The sequence below is a fragment of the Anabrus simplex genome, chromosome 4 (genome assembly GCF_040414725.1).
Source record: "Anabrus simplex isolate iqAnaSimp1 chromosome 4, ASM4041472v1, whole genome shotgun sequence".
Classification (NCBI taxonomy): domain Eukaryota; kingdom Metazoa; phylum Arthropoda; class Insecta; order Orthoptera; family Tettigoniidae; genus Anabrus; species Anabrus simplex.
In genome coordinates, this window is record NC_090268.1 from 188695210 (window position 1) to 188720091 (window position 24882).

General features: G+C 44.4%; 1 protein-coding gene across 1 annotated transcript in view; it reads right to left on the minus strand.

Moving 5' to 3' along the window:
* Positions 1-292: 292 nt before the first annotated feature.
* The window catches only part of LOC136872222 (venom dipeptidyl peptidase 4), a 226349-nt gene continuing 201759 nt past the window's right edge, over positions 293-24882 (minus strand). The window contains exon 14 of the mRNA XM_067146050.2: positions 293-572. Coding sequence (XP_067002151.2) covers positions 384-572 — 189 coding nt within the window. The 3' untranslated portion in view covers positions 293-383. The remainder of the gene's footprint in view (positions 573-24882) is intronic.

The window sequence follows — 24882 nt, forward strand, 5'->3', positions numbered from 1 at the left end:
GAGTCCGCAGCCCTCGCAGACCTCGCAGACCTCGCAGACCTATTATGGTCAGGGTAGGTAAAGCACAGGAGTTTATAAACGGAGGTGGGATACGAGGTCGAAGGTGAGGAGCCTGACACAAGTAAATGTAAGCAATGCTAGTCTCAGGTAAGGATCGGTTGCCAACCCTTAGTTAAGATCCCACGAGATACCGTGAGTGTTTTGTAGCGTGGTCTTCAAAAGCGATGTGTTATATTTTTACTTTTTCATTCTGCTGTTCGCTAAATAAACAAATGAATCAGTTCAGTGAATTAAAACTTGTATTTATTGGAATAAACGAATATAGTAAAGTACAAAGTAATTTCTTTCATCATTAATTTGTATGCACAGTTAACAAGTTTAAACTACAAGAGATAAATCCGTAACAAAACAAGCACAGCGAAGACCGAGGACGTTGGTTTACGCAAGTCTTGCGAGTTGTGACATTTGGGAGGTGACGTCTCGTCCTGGAAACAGCGGCTCCAGAAGTCGTCCTGTGTCTGGTACATGTGCTGCAGACTCGTCCCTAAATAATGGTCTTCATCCCCGTAACTCTGCCACAAAGAAATAAAAACATATCACATATTAGTAACAATACGTCAACAACAACGTTATCTGAAATTCCTAAATTGTACGTCCATAAATATATAAATAAACAAATTAATTAAATAAATTAATTCATTAAATAAATAAATAAGTGAAGGTAAAACAAGTGTAAAGTCCGAAAAATTGAATGCGAACACCAAAAATAAGCAGTAGATACTAATAATCTGAAAGAAACTTGCAGTACGAGACAGGCTCCGACAGTCGGTAGAAATTTCTTTGACCTTATGTTACTGTTACCGTGTTTTGGTGGTAGTTATGCATGAAAGAAGGTGCTGGGTGGTGAAGGGGTCTCAAGCTACTAAAGTGAAATTAATTTTAAAATTTAACAAGGTTATATTTTCTTTTCAAAATTAGGTAACAACAAATAGAACAGGTACTTAGTAGCCGAAACACGATTGACAAATACATTTACATAGGTACCCCATTTGGGGCTTCAAAAAGTCAGAAACATAATTCTTGAGCCATGAGCCCAACCTTACAATGAACACCATACAACAACGGGGCCGAAAACCCCCAAACATGCCAGAAACACCGGCTTCCAATTACATCCAAAAGCCTCCTTGAGGCAGAAACACAATTTTCAAAAAGGGCAACTTCCCCTTAAAATACAAGCCTATCATAGGCCACTCCGAACTCCACCTTTAAGCCGTCCTCAAAGGACATATACACAGGGGCAAAATACCCAATCTACTGAGGTCTGTTAAATGACAAGAAAGTTAATACATGACCTCTAAAATCACAATTTGAGAGGAGGCGAACTTGCACTCCTAATACACTTTGTCTTTAAGACCTATTTTGGCTCTAAGGCCACTGATGCAAGGGCTAATCCCATACTACAGAGGTGACTTAAGAAACTACTAACTTACATTACTGAAGAATAGGTTGCGAAAAATAAGTTCACCTCAAACAATGTGAGTGGGAGCTCGAGAGGGTTAACACTCTCTATCCCAGTATGTCGCTTTACAAGAGAATAGAAGAAAAGAGAAGTTACATTTTAGGAAAAGGTTACATAGGGGAACGCTTAGAACCTGCCCCGAAAGTTAAACTGCTGAGCTGGCAAAGAAAAAATTTATTAATCGGCCATTACCTTATTGTTGACCGCTGCCGAGGAAAGAGGCGCTTCCCGCCTCCTGCTATGTACTTAATACACTGAAAGATGGAACAGAAGTGGCCCGGAGACCCTAAAATCAGCAGTTTAAATACTCTCGCAGAAAGTTCTAGGCGTTAGGGGAAAGAAAACACCCTCCCACAAAGATTTTATTGGGTAGGACCCCGCAACAGATTCAAGTTGGGGAAAGATACACCAGATTGGTCAGAAATTAATTGAAAAAAATTCGTGATTGGATACATTCAAAACAAGGGGAAGAAAGGGGTAAATATTGCCAACTTAAACAATGACAGAAAGAAATTTAACAAAGAACAAACTCCTGAAATTAAATTTTCTCCAACAAAATAGTTCTTTGACTCCGCACTAGGGTGCACTATTGTTGATCTTCAGTAGTGTCCTCTAGAAGAGAAAGTTCACACTTCTTAATACAAGCAAGACAAAAGTACGTCGAAAATGACACAGTTCACAAACTCAAAAATTTCCAGGTAGTGACATCTTCTGAGAAATTTGGAAATTAAGACCGTAGATAAAGTTCAGACTTCCTCCAGAAGAGGAGTTTCAACTGGCGCAACTTTTAAATAAACGGTGTGGAGGTGTACCGCCCGGTACAGTTACTATAATATAAAAATGGATGTATGTGTGCAAATGACGCATCTCCTCCTAAACCACAGGAGCAATTTCAATCAAATTTTGAACACTTATTATTTGCTATCTGGAGACGAGCACTGTGGGGGTAAGCCACCTCTAGCCCGCTTAGGGGGGTTAGGTAAAAAAATCGAAAATAGTGTCGAATCCATAGTTGTCGGGGTCGCTGAGATGAATAGTGAGACTCCGGATATTTTATAAGTCTAAGTTCATCCCCCTTTCGGGTGGGGGCGAGGGGGGAGTGATATATAAAATTAATCGAAAATAGTGTCGAATACATAGTTTTCGGGGTCGCCGAGGTGAACTGTACACTTCGGATTTTTAGTATCAGGAGACACACCACGTGGGGGTAATAGGCTACACCACAGGAAACATTAGGAGCGGGGGGGGGGGGGGCGACGGGCTGAGATATACAAATCATCGGGGTCGCTGAGATGAATGGTGAGACCCCGGATATTTTACAAGTCCAAGTTCATCACCCTTTCTGGCGGGGGGGGGGGTGAGGGGAATTCAGATTTAAAAAAATCGAAAATAGTGTCCAAGCCATAGTTTTCGGGGTTGCTGGGATGAATAGTAACACTCCCGATTTTTTAAAACTCGAAGTTTAACCCCCTTAAGGTGGAGGGGGAGTGAGATATAATAATAATCGAATATACTGCCTAATCCATAGTTTTCCGGGTCGCTGAGATGAATAGTAACATTCCGGATTTTTAAAGTCCAACTTCAGCCCCCTTTGGCACAGAGGGTGAGAAAGGGTGAAAAAGTAAATTGTCAAAAATGCCCAAGGTAATAGACGTGTGTATGTTCCAGTATGACTTTCAAGTATGACTTACTACCTGGAAAACATACTGTGGCAGTAAGACGCCCCTAGTACCACTACGGAGGCGGGTGAAATATATAATCCATATTAATAAATAGAAGTCAGTTTGGCGCGATCTATATATACTGCGCTCTATATATATAAATTAAGGCATAAAAATGAAAACAGACGTGAATTAATGAGACCATTCTAGGCATCCTAAAAACTGAAAACTTGGTACCAGACAACCTGATGACTTCAGGAACCCAAGAAAAATATCAAATTCTCAAAATTCTCTGAGAGGGACACGTTGGGAGTTTCAAATCTGCATAAGAACACAGTCGGTGATATTTATCCAGAACGATAACCTATAGCTTTCATGGGCTTAAAAGGTTCCTGAAAGTAATAATTTTTAACCCCCTCCCCCATATCAAGATGGCAGCACAATCACCCAGACGAGTTAGAAAATTGAAATTTGGCAAAATTATAGATTTTAGCCTGTAACCGACGGGAAATTTACGAGGTGCTTAAACATTTTATTTTTTACTCCCGGAAAATATCGAAATATTGAGGCAATTTTAATGACGGTGCAGACCTGCATTTCGAGGGATTTGGTGGCTAAACGGTAAGTCGTATCACAAAACGGATGGCACAACCTCTGTTCAATTTGGAATGATCTACAACCTTGGTCCTATGACTTTTGTCGTAACTCTATACCTTATGTTAAATTTGGCTCTATTTCTGGATTTACCCAAATTTTGCACTATGCACACGTATAATTGATGGTTTGATTCACTTGTAGGAAAGATGGGATCATCAAATTCTACACGAATATTGGCCCACCCAGCCAAATTCTCTATTTGAAGCTGTCGCATAAGTATCTGAAGAGTAATTCACTGTGTGAAAACCTTACAGAAATTTCACCCTATTCAACGTTTCTAAAATAATCTTGTCTTTAAATAGATGAGATACGACTAAATATCATAGGGCCAGCCATTTAGATCGCTAAATTAGGCTAGAGGCGTCGTATCGTACAATCCGCTTTTAGATACCGTGCGCCGTATAGCAGCAGTTATTCTGTAAATGAAGGTGAACATGCATACACTTCCGTATGTCTATCTACGTTTATTAACTGAAGTCGATTTGTAGCGGTCTAGAATGGGGTGCGTCTTACATTGTAATTAATACTTTACTACAAATCAATAGTAACTGTCAGCAGGAGGGCGTCTGCTGTTGTAATCAGTACTCCCCACATCGACTTTAAATAGCAATAGGAATGGGGTACTTGATTTGACTAGCAGAAGGCAAGGAAGCGTGCATTTTTTAAACACTCTTTTACCTGTTTCTCTTTATCATTAGGTATACGTGCCCCCGATTAAAAACAAATTTACCCATCAAAATGTGACTGACGTTACGCATAGTGAATTGCGGCAGACAAGTGGACCTCTCGTTATCATCACAACTCTGCAACTCGCACTTTACATTGGAAACAACATCTGCGGATTTCCCTATGCTTTTTCTCGGATAACGCCAAGAGACATGCAATTAAAAATTTCTTATTCACTTCATGTACAGCAATTTTTTTCGATATCCGTATACAATGTTGAATACCGTAGCGAGCACGGGTACATTTGCTAGTAACTAAATAAAATGTTATTCTTAACATCTCAGTCTGTAGAAATGCCAAGACTCCGATTGTTTAGAAATCTTATCTGCACAATAATGAATTGATAATGATGATGATGCGTGTTGTTTAAAGGTCATCGGCCCAAATGGTACGAAATGAAATGACAACAAAAAGTTCAAAATCATCCACTGACTAAAATAATAAGTCATGAAGAATGAATGGATGGGACATGAACCCCCACCCCAAAAAGTGGATCCAACACAAAAAAGATCATAAATAGTATTATTACTGACCAAGGGACCACTTATAAATCATAATCCTGAATCGAAGATGCTTGATGTCTAAAGGGATCCAAAATCCAGGTCAAAGGCCCCTCAGAATGGTACTTATCACTAGTAAAGTAGAACCATGGTATTTGTCATGTTGGGGTACTAATCAAAAGTAGCGAAGACTCACGGTGTTCCAAATAAGATGGTACTATTCACAAGAATTGTACGTCGTACAGGTAACGCAGACCTATGGTGCTTCTCACGCAATGGCGCCAATCATAGCCAAAGAAAACCGATGAGTTTCCACACCTAGGTGTACTAGTCACGGGTGCCGGTATTCCCGTGGTGTTTCTTACATAGTGGGTACGAATCACAGGCAAAGCAGACAAACGGTGTCGCTCATATAGTGGTAGAACTCACAGGCAACGACCAGACCCACGGTGTTGCTAACGGGTACTGGAAAACCAATCTCTCTTGCTACTAATCACAAACCTATTTCGTACCTAATATAGTGGTTCTACTCGCAAGTAAAAGCGACCCTCGGTGTTGATGATGATGATGATGATGATGATGATGATGATGATGATGATGATGATGATGATGATGATGATGATGATGATGATGATGATGCTTGTTGTTTTAAGGCGCCTAACATCGAAGGCCATCGGCCCCTAATGGAACGAGATGGACGACATGAGAGATGAAGATAAAATTTTAAAAAACATATCCACTGACTAGAGTTTTAAAAAATGGTGATGAAGAAAAATGAGGGTGAGATTAAAACAATCAGTGGATCTAATACGCAATGCCTTATTTCCTACTAAAATAAGAGAATATATAGGAAAACTAAGGAATAAGGCATTGCCTGGTAGTACATAATTTACGTGAGACGTTAAAATAACACATTAAAATACGCAACATAAACTAAAATGAAGTCAATGGGATAAACTCGCAAGTGACACAAAACACACTAGGACAAAGGAGAGCATCACACACGATAAAACAGTTCACTATCCCTCATAAAGCGGACGACGAGGTCTGCTGACTGCTCGTCATCACGCAAGATAAGGGAGATAGTACTCGGAAGGTTAAGACTACGGCGCAGATCGACCAGCTCCACACAATCCGTAAGGATATGCACCACGGTAAGATGGTCGCCGCAGGTACACACCGGAGGGGGTTCTCCTTTCAAAAGATGCGAGTGAGTCAAGATACCGTGGCCGATCCGAAGACGACATAATACCACGGCTTCCCTCCGCGAAGCCCGAAGGGAAGTCCTCCATACCTTCGTTGTTCCTTTTATCGCTCTCAGGTTATTGGGAAGTGGAATGGCCTGCCACACCATCTACCAATGCGACATAACAAGATGTCTCAGCTGGGAGCGAATATCAGTTGCTGGAACCTTGAAAGGCAACGGGGGCAGTGTAACTGCCTCCTTGGCAGCCTGATCTACTAACTCGTTTCCCTCCATGTCCATGTGGCTTGGGAGCCACAGAAACGTGATTCTGGAGCCAGCATCCCAACACACGGCCAGCAGGTCCTGGATTCGCTGCACCAGAGGGTGCCGAGGGAAACAGGTATCTATAGACTGGAGCGAACTCAAGGAGTCAGTACACAGAAGATAGTGTCAACGCTCATTGTACAGTACCGCAGAGCCTCACAGATAGCATAGAGCTCTGCTGTGTACACCTAGAGGTTGCCGGAAGAGCATAAAGGAACCCATCATTGTCAACAACGAACGCAGAGCCCACCTTCGTATCTGTCCTTGAACCATCCGTGTAGACGACGACTGAACCTGGATAGCGGCCAACAACGGACCGGAACAGCCTCCGATAAATCGAAGGGTCCGTGTTTTCCTTTGGGCCAGTGTGCACATCCAGGATTATTTCAGGTCGTCGTACGACCCACGGAGGTACCCCACTTGGTTGTCTGACAAGGCAAGGAACCGAAGGTACGTGAAACAATTCGTAACTGCTGTCCAAGCGTATCCCAACCGGCCGCGTCTCTCGAGGACGAGCAGCGTACAGCAAACGGTTGATATTGTTGAACACGCAAGGATAGCTTGGATGAAGTGGCATCTGTCGCAAATTTGCAGCATACGAAAAAAGCATCTGCTGGCGCCTCAGGTGTAAAGGCGGCATACCAGACTCAGCGAGCAGGCTAGCTATGGGGCTTGTACGAAAAGCTCTCGTCGCCAACCTAACCCTGCTGTGGTGGATACTGTTCAGCTTCGAAAGAATGCTTGGTATTGCTGAGCCATATGCTGCACTGCCGTAGTCTAGCCGAGATAAGATATGTGCCCTATAGAATCGTAGGAGCACCGTGCGGTCAGCCCCCCAAGAAGTGCTGCAAAGAAACTTCATGATGTTCAGCTTCTTGGTGCATTGCACTCTTAACTGCCGCACCTGTGGCTCCCACGATAATTTACTGTCAAAAAGGAGCCCAAGAAATCGGTAAGTGTCAACAACTGGAAGAACGACATTTCCTAAGTAAAGCTCAGGATGTTCGTGAAGAGTACGTTGACGACAGAAATGGACAACAGAGGTCTTTGCGGCAGAAAACCGAAAGCCATGACAAAGTCCACTGCTCCACCCTCCTAATAGCTTGCTGTAATTGTCGCCCTGCGATTGCCACACTGCACGAGCTATAGTGCAGAGCAAAATCGTCCACATATAGGGACGGTATTACTGCTGGACCAGCAGCAGCGACAATACCGTTTATGGCAATCGCGAACAGAGTGACACTAAGAACCGATCCCTGTGGGACTCCATTTTCTTGAACGTGGTATTGAGAATATGTCCTCCATACTCGGACACGGAATAGACGGAGGGACAAGAAATTCGCAATAAATACCGGCAAGTTACCTCGGAATCTCCATTGTTGCAGGACAGAAATGATGCCATATCGCCATGTGGTGTCGTAGGCCTCCTCCAGGTCAAAGAAAACAGCTACCAAGTGCTGTTTGCGGAGAAACGCATACTGATTAGAGTTCTCAAGGCGTACCAAGTGGTCAGTGGTGGGTCGAGCGGCTCGAAAACCACACTGGTACTCGGACAAGAGTCCTTGTTTCTCCCGACACCATACGAGTCGGCGATTTAACATCCTCTCAAATAGCTTACACAGGCAATTTGTAAGACAAATTGGTCTGTAACTTCCTGCATACTTAGGATCTTTGTCAGGCTTGAGGACAGGAATGACTATGCCCTATCACCACTGAGACGGAAATCACCCTCTATCCAGATCCGCTTGAACACACGAAGGAGATATAGTAAACTATCATCACTAAGGTGTTTCAACATCTGGTTATGGATGTTGTCCGGTCCAGGAGACGTATCCTTGAAAAGCGCTAAGGCGCTGCGGAGTTCCCACTCCGCAAAGGGCACGTTGTACTCCTCTGAAGCTTGGGTGGCAAAACTAAGGTGATGACGTTTTGCCTCCCGCTTCAGAGCGAGGAAATCACGATGGTAATTCCTGGAGCCAGATACATCCGCGAAATGACTCGCTAGATGGTTAGCAATCGCGAAAGGTTCAGTGACAATATTGCCTGCAATGGAAATTCCCGGTACAGGAGATGATCCTTGGATACCCGAAATTCGTCGAAGCTTAGTCCACACTTGAGATGATGGAGTATGTGACGTCATAGACGACACACATCTCTCCCATGAAGCCTTCTTACTTTGTCGAATAAGAACTCGCGCCTTAGCGCGCAGTTTATTAAATGATAGCATGTTGGCCACAGTAGGCTGTCTACGGTAGCGCTTATGAGCGCGACGGCGTTCTTTGATGGCTGCTGCTATTTCTTCGTTCCACCAAGGAACGAGTTTTCGGCGGGGATTCTCGGAGAAGGTCGGAATGGACTCCTCAGCAGCCGCAAGAATAACTTGGGTGACGTAAGTTATCTCCTCGCCGACGGTCCGCCTGATATCGTCAGTAAAGGCAGCTAGTGATGTGTACATTGGCCAATCAGCAGGTTTAAGATTCCATCGAGGGGCAGCCTCGACGGATTTATGTTTCAACAAAGTAAGGATGATAGGAAAATGATCACTGTCACAGAGATCATCGTGTGTATTCCACCGAAACAGTTGAACCAACGTTCGGCTGCATAGACTTACGTCTATGCGAAAATATGTGCCGTAACGTACCCTAAAGTGAGTTGGTTCCCCTGTGTTCAAAAGACATAAGTCCAGCTCTCTCACTAATGTTTCCAGCTCTCGTCCCCGTGGGCAAGGCGTCTCAGAGCCCCATACGGGATGATGGGCGTTAAAATCTCCCAATAAGAGGAAGGGAGCTGGAAGCTGATCTATAAGATCAGCGACATCGTTTATGTTAAGATGCTGCCCTGGTAGAAAATACACATTACACACTGTTGCTATGACAGGCAGCGAGACGCGAAGACCTACAGTCTCAAGAGGGTTTCTTAATGGAACCTCTTCGCTGTAGGTATCAGAACGTACAAAAATGCCAACGCCACCGCAAGCCCGGTGAGCATAGTATCGTTCTGTCGGGTATAGTTTGAAATTCTTCAAGACCGTATGATGACCAGGTCTGAAATTGGTCTCCTGAATACAGACTATACTCGCTGCGTACTCACTAATAAGCTGACGTACTCAGCAAGATGCCTATCATAACCGTTACAATTCCACTGTAACAGTAGATCCGTAGATGTAGAGGACAGCGCGACATCCATCTCGTCATCAACAGACGGCGGGGATGCCGCCCAGAACTTCGACGTTTTTTGGGGGCGAAGGAATCCTCTACGAAGAAAGCGTGCCGGTTTGGGAGCAGAAGTACCTCCCGGCGCAGACTCATACCCCTCAGGAAGCGTGCATGACTTCTCCTTCGCAGGGGAAGTCCGAGAGCGCTCAGCACGTACGCTCTACATTCCCTTCTCCTTTTCGAGTTTAGACGGGCTGGGAGATGGCGCCTCCGCCGGCTGGGGCACGACTTCGTCGACCTCCTAGGCGGAGGGGAGATTTGTGAGGCTGGGAACTACCAGCCTGCACAGACTTCTGGTTGGTCGAAGTGGGGTCGTCCCCCCCCCCCCCCCTCGAGCTTGGACTCTTTGCGACGTTGCGCTGGGAGCAGCAACAGTCGCCTTGCGCGCAGCGGTCTGGACAGGTGTCGAGGTTGTAAATGACGAACCTGGAAGACTCTGAGCTATCAACCTATAGTCAAGTGTACGGGCAGGTGTATTCGTAGAATTAAACTTACGGCGCACTTTCTGGTAGGAAAGACCATCCAGGGTCTTGATCTCCTGGATCTTCTTCTCTCTCAGATATGTCGGACAATTCCGATCCCGAGGAGAACGAAAACCGGAGCAGTTAGTGCACTTGTATGGAGTTGTGCACAGCTCCGCGCCGTGAGCTACTCGTCCACATGTACCACATACAGCCTGATTCGAACAGCCAGATACCATATGTCCGAATCGCTGGCATTGAGAGCATCGCATAGGAGGCGGAATGTACGGCCTCACATCGCAACGATAAGTTGTAACCTTGACTTTGTCTGGTAACACTGACAACTTGAAAGAGACAATGAAGGCACCAATGGCAACGTCTTCACCGTTGACCTTGCGCGTAATGCACCGGACGTGTGTCCTGCCACGGTTCTTCATGCCTTCCATCAACTCGTCATCAGTGTTCAAAATAAGTTCGCGGTGAAAGATGACTCCGCGAACCAGATTCAAGGACTTATGCTCCTCCACTTTGACTGGGATTTCGCCAAAGTGCTCGCACTTAAGCAACTGATCAGCTTGCAGTGCTGTACGAGTCTTTAGAAGCAAACTTCCGTTGCGCATTTTCTTAAGTTTCTCCAGTTCGCCATAGACGCCTTCGATGTGCCTACTAAAAAGGATCGACACCAGCTTAAAATCGTGCCCATCGGTTCTGGTAGCGACCAGAAACCTAGGGAAGCTGGATCCCATTCCTTCACGATGCGCATGTTCCCAGGGAGTTGAACCTCTCAGGGAAGCAAAAGTTAAAGGCTTAGGTGGGGGACCACCTTGAGAGAGCCGACTTCGTTTGGAAGCCATGCCGGATAGCTTCCTACCCTAATGCCACCCACTCCGATCAGGGGTCTCTGTAGCCGAACCAAGCAGCCAAGGCAATACCCACCTGGTCGTAGCAGGTACTGCCCGGGGTCCGATGTTGGACGATGCCTAATACGGGATGACTGAAGCAATGAGCACTAGGACTCCCTTCCTCTAGTCACCCGCAATAGCATGTACCCCATAGCGTGTACAGAGCACTAAATATAGAGAAAAAATGAAAAAATAATTAATAATAATATGTCCTTCTGGCATTCGGCTGTGCGGGGACCTGCGTTGTCAGGCGGATACTACTGCCCGGGTACATGACAATCCCACCCGCCGCGTCCTGGGTGGTTACTGGCACGGGCTTTCGAGCGTAGTCGCACACATAGGAGCTCCATCGCCGAGCAGCACGCACATCAAAATTTTGAATGATCTACATCTGACCCTCGGAGAATAATTAAAAATAAAGAGGGGACCATGGCCACATGACCCTTTAAGTCGCCTTCTACGACAGGCAGGGATTACCAATGGATGTATTCAGCCTCTCCCATCCACAGGAGGTCCATCACATTATACCAAACCGCAATGCATGTCCGCGCCAAGGTCGCCCCTTTTTGTCGCCTCTTACGACAGGCAGGGGATACCGCGGGTGTATTCTGCATGTGCGTTCCCCACCCGCACGGGTAGTGTGTTTGGTCCGCGAGAGGTATTTTATTTCCCTCAAGTCCGCCGGCATGCCTGTTAGGACCCACCCATCCGCCACCAGGGACGCGCCACGTGGGAGTATCACCTCTCCCCCTGCTACGCCATCGTAGTAGGTTCGTGGAAAAAATAGTGATGAAAAGTGAGTATGAGATTAAAGCAATCAGCGGATCTAATTCGCAATGCCATGTTTTCTAATAAAATAAGAGAAAATACAGGAGATAAAGGAATAGGGCATTGCCTGCCAGTACAGATACATATACATAGTTCACGTTAGACGTTAAACCTTAAAATACGCAACACAAACTAAAATGAAGTCTTTAGGATGATGATGAAGATGATGCGTGTAGTTTAAGGGGCCTATCATCGAGGTCATCGGCCCCTAATGGTACGAAATGGCAACAAAAAATTCAAATTCATCCACTGACCAAAATAAGAAAATGGTACATGTCGCGAGTAAAGTAGAACAATTGTATTTGTCATGTTGGGGTACTAATCAAAAGTAGCAAAGACTCACGGTGTTCCACACAAGATGGTACTACTCACAAGTATTGTACTTCGTACAGGTAACGCAGACCTATGGTGTTTCTCACACAATGGCGCCACTCATAGCCGACGCAAACCGATGAGGTTCCTCACCTAGGTGTACTAGTCACGGGCGCCGGCATTCCCGTGGTGTTCCTCACATAGTGTGTACTAATCACCGGCAACGCAGACCCACGGTGTCGGTCATGTAGTGGTACAACACACAGGCAACGCCCAGACCCGCGGTGTTGCTCACATGGGTACGACACACGGATTCTGGAAACCCACAGGAGAACCCGCTCTTGCTGCTACTATTCACAAACCTATTTCGTACCTAATTTATTGGTACAAATCGCAAGTACAGGCAACCTAAGGTGTTCCCCGCGTGATGGTACGAATCAAAAGTAGTATCATGGTTCTAATTCAATCATCCCTTGGTCGCCCCTTTTAATCGCCTCTCACGACAGGCAGGGGATACCGTGGATGTATTATTCGTCTGCGTCCCTCACCCACAGGGGGTAAAGATAGAGAAAAGAAGAAGAAAGAATTGTTCAGTCACTTCGAAAGATGAAGTAACAGACGAAGAAAGGCAAGGGCCACGAAGGGCGTGAAAATGAAAGAATCCCTAGGCCTCGAATGCTCTAATACCGTCGGGGTCGGAAAAAGCAAGAGTTGACCAATGGAGGTCGGACAGGACAGACGAAAGTGAGGAGCCTGGCACAAGTAAGTGGAAGCAATGCCAAGACTCAGCTAAGGGCCCCGGGGTCGCCAATCCACACTCCGATGTTGAGAGCCGCTTGGGCCCCTTTTAGTCGTCTCTTACAACAGGCAGGTGATACCGTGAGTGTATTCTTCATCTGCGTCCCCCACCCACAGGGGGTGAAGTCAGTGGGATAAATGCGCAATTGACACGAAGACACTAGCACAAATTATATAATTACATACGATAAAACAGACCACTATCCGTCATAAAGCGGATCACGAGGTCTGCTGACTGCTCGTCATCTCGCAAAATATGGGAGATTGTACTCGGCAGGTTGAGACTCCGGCGTAAATCGACCTAGTCCATACACTCCGTAAGGATGTGTACAACGGTAAGATGATCGCCGCAGGTACACACCGGAGAAGGTTCTCCTTTCAAAAGGATACCGCGGCCGATCCAAAGACGACATAATACGAAGGCTTCTCACCGTGAAGCCCGAAGGGAAGTCCTACATACCTTCGTTGTTCCTTTTATCGCTCTCAGCTTATTTGGAAGTGGAATCGGCCTGCCACTCCATCTCCCAATGGGACATAACCAGATGTCTCAGCTGAGAGCGAATATCAGTTGCTGGAACCTTGAAAAGCAGCGGGGGCAGTGTAACTGCCTCCTTGGCAGCCTGATCAGCGAATTAATTTCCCTCTACACCAGTGGCGGCGCGTGGATAAAACGTGTGGGGGTTCACTGCTGTCGAAAATAACGTGTTGAGATTTATTGTTACTTGATGTTTACATAGATGTAAAATAGTGACATTGCTTGATTAGAAACGCGATTTTCCTTTGAATGGACAAGGCTACAGCTCGAAGAGGTTTCCAGAACAATGAAGAAGAAGAAAGACAGAGAATATAAGGTGCAATTACCTAAAGCTTATCCAATTTCCTCTGATTTTGGAGAAGTTGCTTGCGTACAAATACCTTCTTCAAGAACGTGTTAGGCAGACTACTGTTGTTTATGTATTGACGTATTTTGTTGTTTACTTTTCATAAAACACGCGTTACTAATGAAAAGCTCCAGGGGCTCTCAACTTGGGGGCGTGGGTTCGAACCCCACTGTCCGCAGCCCTGAAGAGGGTTTTCTGTGGTTTCCCATTTTCACAAAAGGCAAGTGCTGGCGCTGTACGTTAATTAAGGCCACGGCCGTTTCCTTCCCATTCCTAGGCCATTCCTATCCCATCGTCGCCGTAAGACCTATGTGTGTTGGTGCGACGTAAAAGAAACAGCAAAAAGGTACTCCAAAACCCACACGGTATCGCCCACTGTCGCTACTAATAACAAAGCTACTGTGTACCTAATATAGCGGAACTACGCGCAAGTAAACGCAACCCATGACGTTCCCTGTGTTATGGTACTAATTAAGAGTAGTCTCAAAGTTCTAATTTGATCACCCCTTGGTCACTCAATTTCGACGCCTCTTAAGACTGCAAGGGATACCGTGGTTGTATTCTTCGTCTGCGTCTCCACCGACTAGATTTTAAAACAAATAAAGATAAACAATGATTGTGAACAATAATACAAAGCCTTATATGAAACACTGCGTTTATATGCGATAAAACAAACCACTACCCCTCATAAAACGGATGACGATATCTGCTGACCGCTCGTCATATCGCAGGATGAAGGAAATGATGTTGATAATGCTTGTAGTATAAAGGGGCCTAACATCTCAGGTCATCGGCCCCTAATGGTATCAAATGGACGACATGAGATGATACTTAAAATATAAAAATGTATAAACTGATTGAAGTTTAAAATAAATGGTGATGAAAAATGATTATCAGATTAAAACTGTACCGGGAGGTACACCTCACCGCCGCGCATTCAAAAAGCGCCTTAACCCGGCAACGCCGTGCGGTACCATATGGTACCACTGCGCCTTACTTCAGATTTTCTCATGCTGATCATTACTCGCGACCTAAATATGACAACTCCGCTTTAGAATGTCAAGGTGATACTCCCTACAATGTCTGAAATCAACATAGGGTTTTATTTTGAGCGTTTGTTTGCGAGAACAACTGCTTGGAATTTGAGATCGTGTTGAGAGGAATAAAAATGACTGCCCGTCTACGGTAAGTTGCTTTATTTTATTTATAAATTTTGACAATACAATTTTGTATTGCGTGGTTTATTATCTTGAAATATCAGTCCATGATTTGAAATAACAGGCAATTGGTCAGCATTTCTGTGTTAGCTGTTATGACACTAAATAATCTGTTGGTACCGTATGGTACCGTACGGCGCTTGCCGCACCTCTCTGTTCCTTTTCTCCACCATGCTTCTAAGGGCGATTCTAAAGAAACAATTCATACTGTAGTTGCAAATAATGATTTATATTTGTCATTAAATTGTGTAATTGTGGATTTTACTAGAAGATATCCACGTTATAACATACGTGGCGAGCGCGATGTATCGCGTCCAATGATACATGAATTTCATTCGAGTGGTTTGACCAAATACAGTAGAGACGGTTTGACGCTTGAAGAGGTGCTACATGTTATTGAAGAAGAGGATACTGATGCTGAAGCCATATACATTGAACCGCCGGAATGTAATGTATTATCTGATGAAGATCCGGCTAAGGAAAATGAAGCGAGTCTCGCAGATAACCTTACTGGAGGTGAACTCCGAGCACCAGCTGAAGTAGTGCTGAGCGAGTGAATTCCGCACAAGAGTACAGAATCCATGTCCGATAATGATTAATAGCCCGCAAAAAGAGAAAATCATCACCTTGTACACCAGCTGTCCGGATGGCAGATAACCTAGTTCCCACAACAATCCATTACCGTAGTGCTAAATGTTCCACTTTTCGAAATATGATGCTGACCGAAATATTTTGAGTTTAATTTTAACGATGAAATTATGAATTTCTTGTGCTCTGAAGCCAGCAAGTATGTGCTTTTTAAATAAGAAGAAGATCCTAAAGTAACCCCCGAAGAAAGGAAAGTATTCGTCATGACCTTACTTCTCAGTGGCTATGTACAAATGCCACCATCAGAACTAGGAAGGTGCAAGATAGGTTATGTAACACTATATATATGGGTGGTATTTTGAAGAGAAATAAATACAGTTGTTCACGCTTCTTTTCTTTTTAGAGTATCTGACACTTTGAGATTCAATGACCTATATCACTATATCGTTCCAACAAACCAACGCCGGCACTGCGCTGCCGCAGGATTCGAATCCCGCGGCCGAAAAGAACGCGTCCAGTGTAGTGTGGGAGTCTGTGTAAACTACTTTTGCCAGTCTGATCTAGTGAAAAGTGGGAATAGGTTAATAAAAAATGAAGTCTATAATAGTATCATTCCAATTTCCTAAAGATATGTCACGTCTGAGCTAATGTTATTTTTCGGAATTCCCAAAGGGATGTCACAAATGAACGTATAAACACAGTTTTTCTTTAATTCATTACTAAGTAATTTGTAAGCGATATTCTGTAACAATATTAAGCATAAAATTTTATGGTATTCGAAGGAGGTAACAATTTCTATGTTTCACCCAAAAGGTATGTCAAGCGCCGTGCGGTACCATACGGTACCAGGCCCTCATTTAGAAACCAATCATCCAATTTTTAGAAAAATGACTTGTAAGTGTTCTATAGGATGTGAAAGCTGGGAATATTAAACAAAAATTTAAAAATCGAAAATTGAGAACTCCGGCGTTCCCGGGTTAATGAACTCCTCTATTGGTAAAACAGTGAACCTGAAACTACACCAACTTGGAACTTTAATCAGAAGATGCCACCAATAAAATATTGAGTAATTTTGTTATTGTGAAGTTATTGTGCATCCTGGTGCAAAGTGAAAGAGCTATAATTTAAAGAAGTTTTGTATTTCTAGGATTTTTTAACTGATTGATATTCATTTATTTTTGGGTTGGTAATATTTCCTTTTCCTTTCCGCCAGTTTTGAATCTGGCCAATGAAAAATTTCTGTAATTAATTTTCAACCTATCACAAGCTTCTTGTTCGATTCTAAGTGTAACTTTGAAATTGACTAATTAAATTGAGAGGGTGTGACTGGTTTAGTCTTGAATGATCTCGAACCTTCCATGAGGGTTAATAAATTGCGGCTTTTCACGTTTCTTGGCCAATTGATCGTCGTCTATCTGAGTGAGTGTGTTAAGCAGGAGGTGGGCGGCCTCCTTCGTCGGCAGCTAGAACATCTACAAGGTAATGGCCACATAACTTTATGCTTTCTTGCTACCTCCGCAGTTTAACCCGAGGGAAAGGTCCGACTCTTTAGTTATGTAACAAGCCTTTTTAAAATGTAACTTTCTTCCGGTTAATGCAAAAACCTTCATAACATATTTAACTGTAAACCGGGGATAGAGAGTGAATTACCCTCTCGAGCTCCCCTTCAACTTGTTTTGAGGTGACTACGTTTTATAACTGTTTTTCATTCTGTAATGTGGTAAAGTAATTTCTATACGAGTCACCTCAGTAGCTTGGGATTAGCCCCTGTTTTTATAGGCCTAGAACCCTTTATCTTTTTTAGTTATTATATTAGAGCATTGTACGCCTCCATTCACATTGTGGTTGGGCCAGTTTTCTAACCTGTTCTTTTTCCATGAAGGCCCAGTAGGTTGGGTATTAAATACCCCTGTATAAATTATTTTCTAATTGTAAGTTGTGCCTTGAGAGGCCCGTAATTATAAGTTGATGTTGCCTTGAGTACCCTTGAGAAACTGAGAGCCTGTTAGCTCTTTTTCAAGGTTTGTAATTGTAACGATAGCCTCTGGAAGGCTTGATATTGTATTTTGGAGAGCAAGTGCTCTTGAATTACGGAATTTCTGCCCTTGAATAAATTCGTGCTCTTTTGTAAATTTGAGCCGGGAGCTCAAGAATTGTAAAGTGAGGGTTTGAATCCCAGGACCTGTAGAATTCACTAATATTGCATTTTCCTTTATTTGTTTCTAGATTGCTAATTGTACCTGTTACGTTGTTATTTGTTGATTTTTGAAATTCTAAAGAAATATATTTGTTAAAGTTTTAAATTAATTTTCATACTATAGATAGACCCATGCACACCGGCACCTTCCATATCCTCTTCCTGCTCCACGGGTAAACCCGTAACAAAAACAATTAGTGGCTGTAATTCGCAATGCATTATGTTGCAATAAAAGTACAGAAAATAGAGGTGATAATGAAATATGGCATTGCCTGGATATACAGGTATATATACATAATTCATGTCCGAAATTAAAATAACACATTAAAATACGCAAACACGAACTAAAAGAGAGTGAAAGGGTTAAAAGCGCAGTTCGACGATGCCGCCTTCGCCGACTTGCTCGGCCTTCGCCGAAAACTTTAGGGTGGGTGAGACTTAGCCATCTCCTCTTGCTGTGCCGACTTAGAATTGCCAGCCGGCAGAGACTTCTGGTTGGTCGATGATGGGGTGGTGTCCCCCCCCCCCCCAATCGAACTTTTAGTCTTTGCCACTTTGCTCTGAAGACCAACAGTCGCCTTGGCCGCAACGATCATCTCGGGTAACGATGTTGTGAAAGACAAACCTGGGAGACTTTGAGCTATCATGCTGTAGTCGAGTGTACGGGCAGGTGTATTTGTGCAATTAAACTTACGGCACGCTTCCGGGTGGGAAAGACCATCCAGGGTCTTGATCTCCTGGATATTGTTCTCACTCAGGTATGTCGGACAGTTCCGATCCCGAGAGAATGAAGACCAGAGCAGTTAGTGCACTTGTACGGAGTTGTGCACTCCTCCGCACCGTGATCTCCTCTTCCACATGTACCATACACAGACTGATTCGAACAACGTGATACCATATGTCCGAATCGCTGCCATTGCTATCATCGCATAGGAGGCTGGATGTACGGCCTCACATCGCAACAATAAGTTGTTACCTCGACCACCCCATCATCGACCAACCAGAAGTCTCTGCCGGATGGCAATTCCAAGTCGGCACAGCAAGAGGAAAAGGCTAAGTCTCACACACTCTAAAGTGGTCGGCAAAAGCCGTGCAACAGTCGGCGAAGGCGGCATCGTCGAACTTCGCTTTTATCCCATTCACTCTCTTTTAGTTCGTGTTTGCGTATTTTAATGTGTTATTTCAATATCGCACAAGAATTATGTATATATACATACCTGTATATCCAGGCAATGCGATATTTCATTATCACCTCTATTTTCTGTAATTTTTGTACCGGTTGGTACACCTATACGCCGCACATTTGAATTCTCCGCCAATAAATCCTCCTCTACCGGAGAAACGGTGAACTTTTAGAACTGTATTAATTCATGAGTTATCTCAGAAGAGGTCTCTACTATAAATTTTGGGATTACAAAGTTGTCTATACTGTATGGATTTCAACGTGTTTTGTTTTCTATGGATCAAGAAGTGTGGACATTCGCTAACAGATGTCTCTACCTAAAAAAACTATGATCATGCACCCAGGTGCGAAGTGAAGGAACTTTTGTTGAAGAAATTTTGTATTTATAAGTTTTGGTCTTTACTAAATTTTGTTCTTTCATTTGTGGGTTAGCAATATTAAGCTTTCTTTCCGCCTGTTTTGAACTTAGCCAATCAGTAATTTCTGTAATTAATTTTCCACCTATCAGAGGTTTCTTCTTCGAATTTCCATGTGTAACTCTTAGCTACCCAATAAAGTTGAGTGGGTATGTCTTTATTATTCATGAAAGGTCTCGAATCTTCCACGAGGGTTTAAAAACTGCTAATTTTCTCGGCTCTTCGCCACTTCAACAACATCTAGCTTAGTGTAGGGAAGTATAGCAGGGGGCGGGTAGCGCCTCTTTCTTCAGGCAGCAGCTCTTCAACAAGGTAATGGCCGTTTAACATATTCCTTTTTCCTTGCTAGCTCGGCAGTTTAACCCGCGGGGCAGGTCCGAAACCTTTAATATGTAACATTTAACTTAAAACATGTAAATCTTTTTCCATCTTTGTAAAACTTCATATATCTTTAAATGTAAATCGGGGATAGAGAGTGCTTTACCCTCTCGAGTTCCCCTTCATTTTTACTTGAGGTGACTATGTTTTCGTAACTGATTTTCTAATCTTTCCTAATGTGTTAAAGTTTTCTTATACAAGTCACCTATATAATGTGCGAATAGCCCCTGTGTACCGGCTTAGCGCCACTTAGGTTTTAACAAGCTTTCATGTAGGAGTGCAAGTACTCGCCTCCATTCAATCTTGTATTTTGGGCCATTAATTTAACACGTTTTTGTTTTCCGTCCTGAGAAGGCCCAGTAGATTGGGAACGAGATACCCCTGTTTAATTCTTGTAAGTTGTGGCAACGATCGCAATGTATGGTATGGCCTTGAATAGGCTTGAAAGATTGAGAGCGGATCAGCTCTTTCTGGTATTTTGAAAGGTGCCTCGGGGAGGCGTGACATTTTGATTACTGGGAGCAAGTGCTCCATTGTATTGAGGGAATTTTTGCCCTTTTCTAAAATATGTGGTTGTGAGTTGAGAGCTCAGATTGTTAAACTTTGTTAGCAAACGTCGTTTGTAAGATTACATTGTACGTGATATTTTTTTGTTATTCACCTAGTGAAAATTGTTAATCCTTGTTGTCTATCGAAAATATAACCTTTATTTAAATTTTAAATTCATCTTTCGGACTTGTAGTTAGACCCATTCTAGCCCGCACCTTCTTTCACCTCTGCTGATTCACTAAAACACGGTAACACTTTTATTGCAACATAATGCACTGCGAATCGGTCTGAAAACACAATAAAAATAAAGATGGGCCATGGCCACATGGCCCTTTTAGTCGCCTTCTACGATAGGTAGGGATTACCTGCGAATGTATTCTACCCCTCCGATCCACAGGGGGTCTAACACATGGTATACAGCCACAATCCATGTCCGCGCCCAGATACCCCCCCCCCTAGTCTTACGAGAGGCAGGGTATACTGCGGGTGTATTCTACATGTCCGTCCCCCACCAGCATGGGTGCATGAAGAATATGATACTTGGGAGTTTGAGACTACGACGCAGATCGACAGATCCACGCAATCCGTAAGGTAAGATGATCGCCACAAGTACATGATGATATGATGATGATGCTTGTTGTTTTAAGGGGCCTAACATCGAAGGTCATCGGCCCCTAATGGTACGAAATGAAAGAACAAAAATTTCAAAGGCATTCACTGACGAAAGTAAAAATAAAAGATGTCATGAAGAATGAATGGATGGACAGGAACCCAACAAAACACACACACATACAAAAAAAACAGTGGATCAGACTCAAAACACATCGAAAATAACATTATTACCGACCAAGAGACCACTTATAAAGCACAATGATGCTTGGTGTCTAAAGGGGTGCAAAATCCACATCTAAGGCCCCACAGAAAGGTACATGTCGCGAGTAAAATAGAACCATGGTATGTGTCATGTTGGGGTATTAATCAGAAGTAGCGAAGACTCACGGTGTTCCACAAAAGATGGTACTACTCACAAGTAGTGCAATACGTACAAGTAACGCAGACCTATGGTGTGTCTCACACAATGGCGCAACACATAGCCAACGCAAACCGAGACGGTTCCCCACCTAGGTGTACTAATCACGGGCGCCGGTATTCCCGTGGTGTTCCTCACCTAGTGGGTACTATCACAGGCAACGCAGACCCACGGTGCTGCTCATATAGTGGTACAACTCACAGGCTACGCCCAGACCCGCGGTGTTGCTCACATGGGTACGACGCACGGGTACTAGAATCCACCAGGCCAGGCTTTTACTGCTACTAATCACAAACCTATTTCGTACCGAATTTAGTGGTACTACTCGCAAGTAAAGGCAACTTATGGTGTTCCCCACGTGATGGTACGATTCAAAATTAGTTTCTTGGTTCTAATTCAGTCAGCCCTTGGTCGCCCCTTTTAGTCGCCTCTTACGACAGGCAGGTGATACCGCGGATGTATTCTACATGTGCGTCCCCCACCCGCAGGGGGTAGTGTGTTTGGTCCGCGAGAGGTATTTTATTTCCCTCAAGTCCGCCGGCAAGCCGGTTAGGACCCCCCTATCCGCCACCTGGGGCGCGCCACGTGGGAGTTTCACCTCTCCCCCTGCTACGCCAGCGTAGCAGGTTCGTGGCCACAAGTACACACCGAAGGGGGTTCTCCTTTCAGAAAATAGTAGCGCGTTATTATACCGTGGCAGATTCGAATTAGACATAATACTCCTACTGCCCTCCGAGAAGTCCGAAGGCAAGAGTTCCATACTTTCGTTGTAAGTTTTATCGGCCTGAACTTATTTGGATGAGGACTGGCCTGCCACACCCTCTCCCAATAGGTACTTAAGAAGTGTCTCAGATGAGAGCGAATATCACTTGCTGGAACCTTGCAAGGCAACGGGGGCAATGTAACAGTCTCCTTGACAGCCTTATCTGCTAACTCCGTTGACTCAACACCTATGTGGCCTGGGAACCACTTACACATGATTCTGCTGCTGGAATCGGAACACCCGGCCAGCAGAACCTGGAATCCACCTCCGTTTGGAGACAACGTCTTAAGAAGAAGCGAGCTAAAGGAGGCAGTACACAATAAAAAGAATAGGCGCTCCTCGGACAGTGCGTACCGCAGAGTTTCACAGATAGCATAGAGCTCTGCTGTGTACACAGTGGAGGTTTCCGCTTGAGCAAAAAGAAACCTATCACTGTCGACAACGAACGCACAGCCCACCATCGTTTCTAACTATGTACCATCCATGTAAACGTCGGGCCAGTGTGCAGATCCTGGATTATTTCAGGTCGTCGTACTGCCCACGGAGGTACCTCACTTGGTTGTATGACAAGACAAGGAACTGCAGGTATGTAAAACAACCTGACTGCTATCCAAGAGTATTCCAACCGACGGCGTTGCTCGAGGATAAGGCGGCGTACAACCAAATGTTTCCATTGTTAAATACGCAAGGATAGCTTGGGTGAAGTGGCATCTGCCGCAAATTAGCAGCCTAAGCCAGAAGGAGCTGATGGCGCCTCACGTGTAAAGATGGCACACCAGATTCAGCGAGGAGGCTACCTATGGGGCTTGTTCGGAAGCCCCCGTCGCCAAACTTAACCCGCTGCGGTGGATGCTGCTCAGTTTCGCAAGGACAGTTTGCCTTGCTGAGCCATATGCTGAACTGCCGAAGTCTAACCTTGATAAAATATGTGCCCGATAGAATCGTAGGAGCACCGTGAGATCCGCAACCCAATTTGTGCTGCTAAGAAACTCCAAGGGATTAAACCTCTTGGTGCACTGAACTCTTAGCTGCCGCACATGTGGCTCCCACGAAAATTTACTATGGAAAAGGAGCCCAAGAAATCGGTAAGTGTCAACTACTGGAAGGGCGACATTTCTTAAAATAATGTTCTGGGTGAGTGTGAAGAGTACGTTGCCGATAAAAGGGGACAACAGAGGTCTTTGTGGTGGTAAACCGAAAGCCATGTTCTAAGGTCCACTGCTCCACTCTCCTAATAGTTTGCTGTAATTGTCGCTCTGCGACTGCCATAGAACGCGAGCTATAGTGCAGAGCAAAATCGTCCACATATAGCTACGGTATTACTGCTGAACCAGCACCAGCGACAAGACCGTTTATGAAAATCGCGAACAGAGTGAAACTATGAACCGATCGCTGTGGGACTCTTTCTTGAACGTGGTATTGCGAATATGTCCTACATAATCGTACACGGAATAGACGGTTGGACAGAACATTCGCAATAAATAGAGGCAAGTGACCTCGGTATCTCCACTGATGCAGGACTGAAAGGATACCATATCACCATGTGTTGTCATAAGCCTTTTCTAAGTCAAAGAAAAGAGCTACCAAATGCAGTTTGCGGAGAAACGCATCCTGGATAGAGATCTCCAGGTGTACCAGGTGGCCAGTGGTCGAGCGAGTGCCTCGAAAACCACACTGATACTCGGTCAAGAGTCCTTGTTTCTCCAGACACCACACAGTTAGGCTATATACCATCATCTCATATAGCTTACACAGGCAGTTCGTAAGAAAAATCGGTCTGTAACTTCCTGCAAACTTAGTATCCTTGGCGACAGGAATTGCTATGACCGCCAATGAGACGGAAAATCACATCTATCCAAATCAGGTTCAACGCATGAAGGAGATATAGTCGACTGTCCTCACTAAGGCGTATCATCTGGTTATGGATATTGTCTTGTCAAGGAGATGTGCTAAGGCGCTACGGAGTTCGCACTCCGTACAAGGCACGTCATATTCCTCTGAGACTTGAGTGGCAAAACTGAGATGATGACGTTCTGCCTCGGCTTAAGAGCGAGGAAATCACAATGATAATTCCCGGAGCCAGACAGATCCGCGAAATGGCGAGCTAGATGGTTAACAATCGAGAGTGGTTCAGTGACGATACTGCCTGCAATGGAAATTCCCGGTACAGAAGATGAACTTTGGATACCCGAAATATGTCGAAGTTTCGTCCACACTTGAGATGATGGAGTATGTGTCGTCATAGACACATATCTCTCCCACGAAGTTTTCATACTTTGGCGAATAAGAACTCGCGCCTTAGCGCGCATTTGTTTAAATGTTACCAAGTTGACCACAGTAGGCTGCCTACAATAACGTTTATAAGCGCGACGGCGTTCTTTGATAGCTGCTGCAATTTCTTCGTTCCACATATAAGGAGTTTTCGGCGAGGAATCCCTGAGAAATAAGGAATGGACTCCTCAGCAGCAGCAAGGTAAGTTGTGTTATACAAATTATATCGCCGTCTACACTCCACCTGGTCCCGTCGTTAAAGATAGCGAGTGATCTGAACTTTGACCAATCAGCATTTATGTTTCAACAAGGTAAGAATA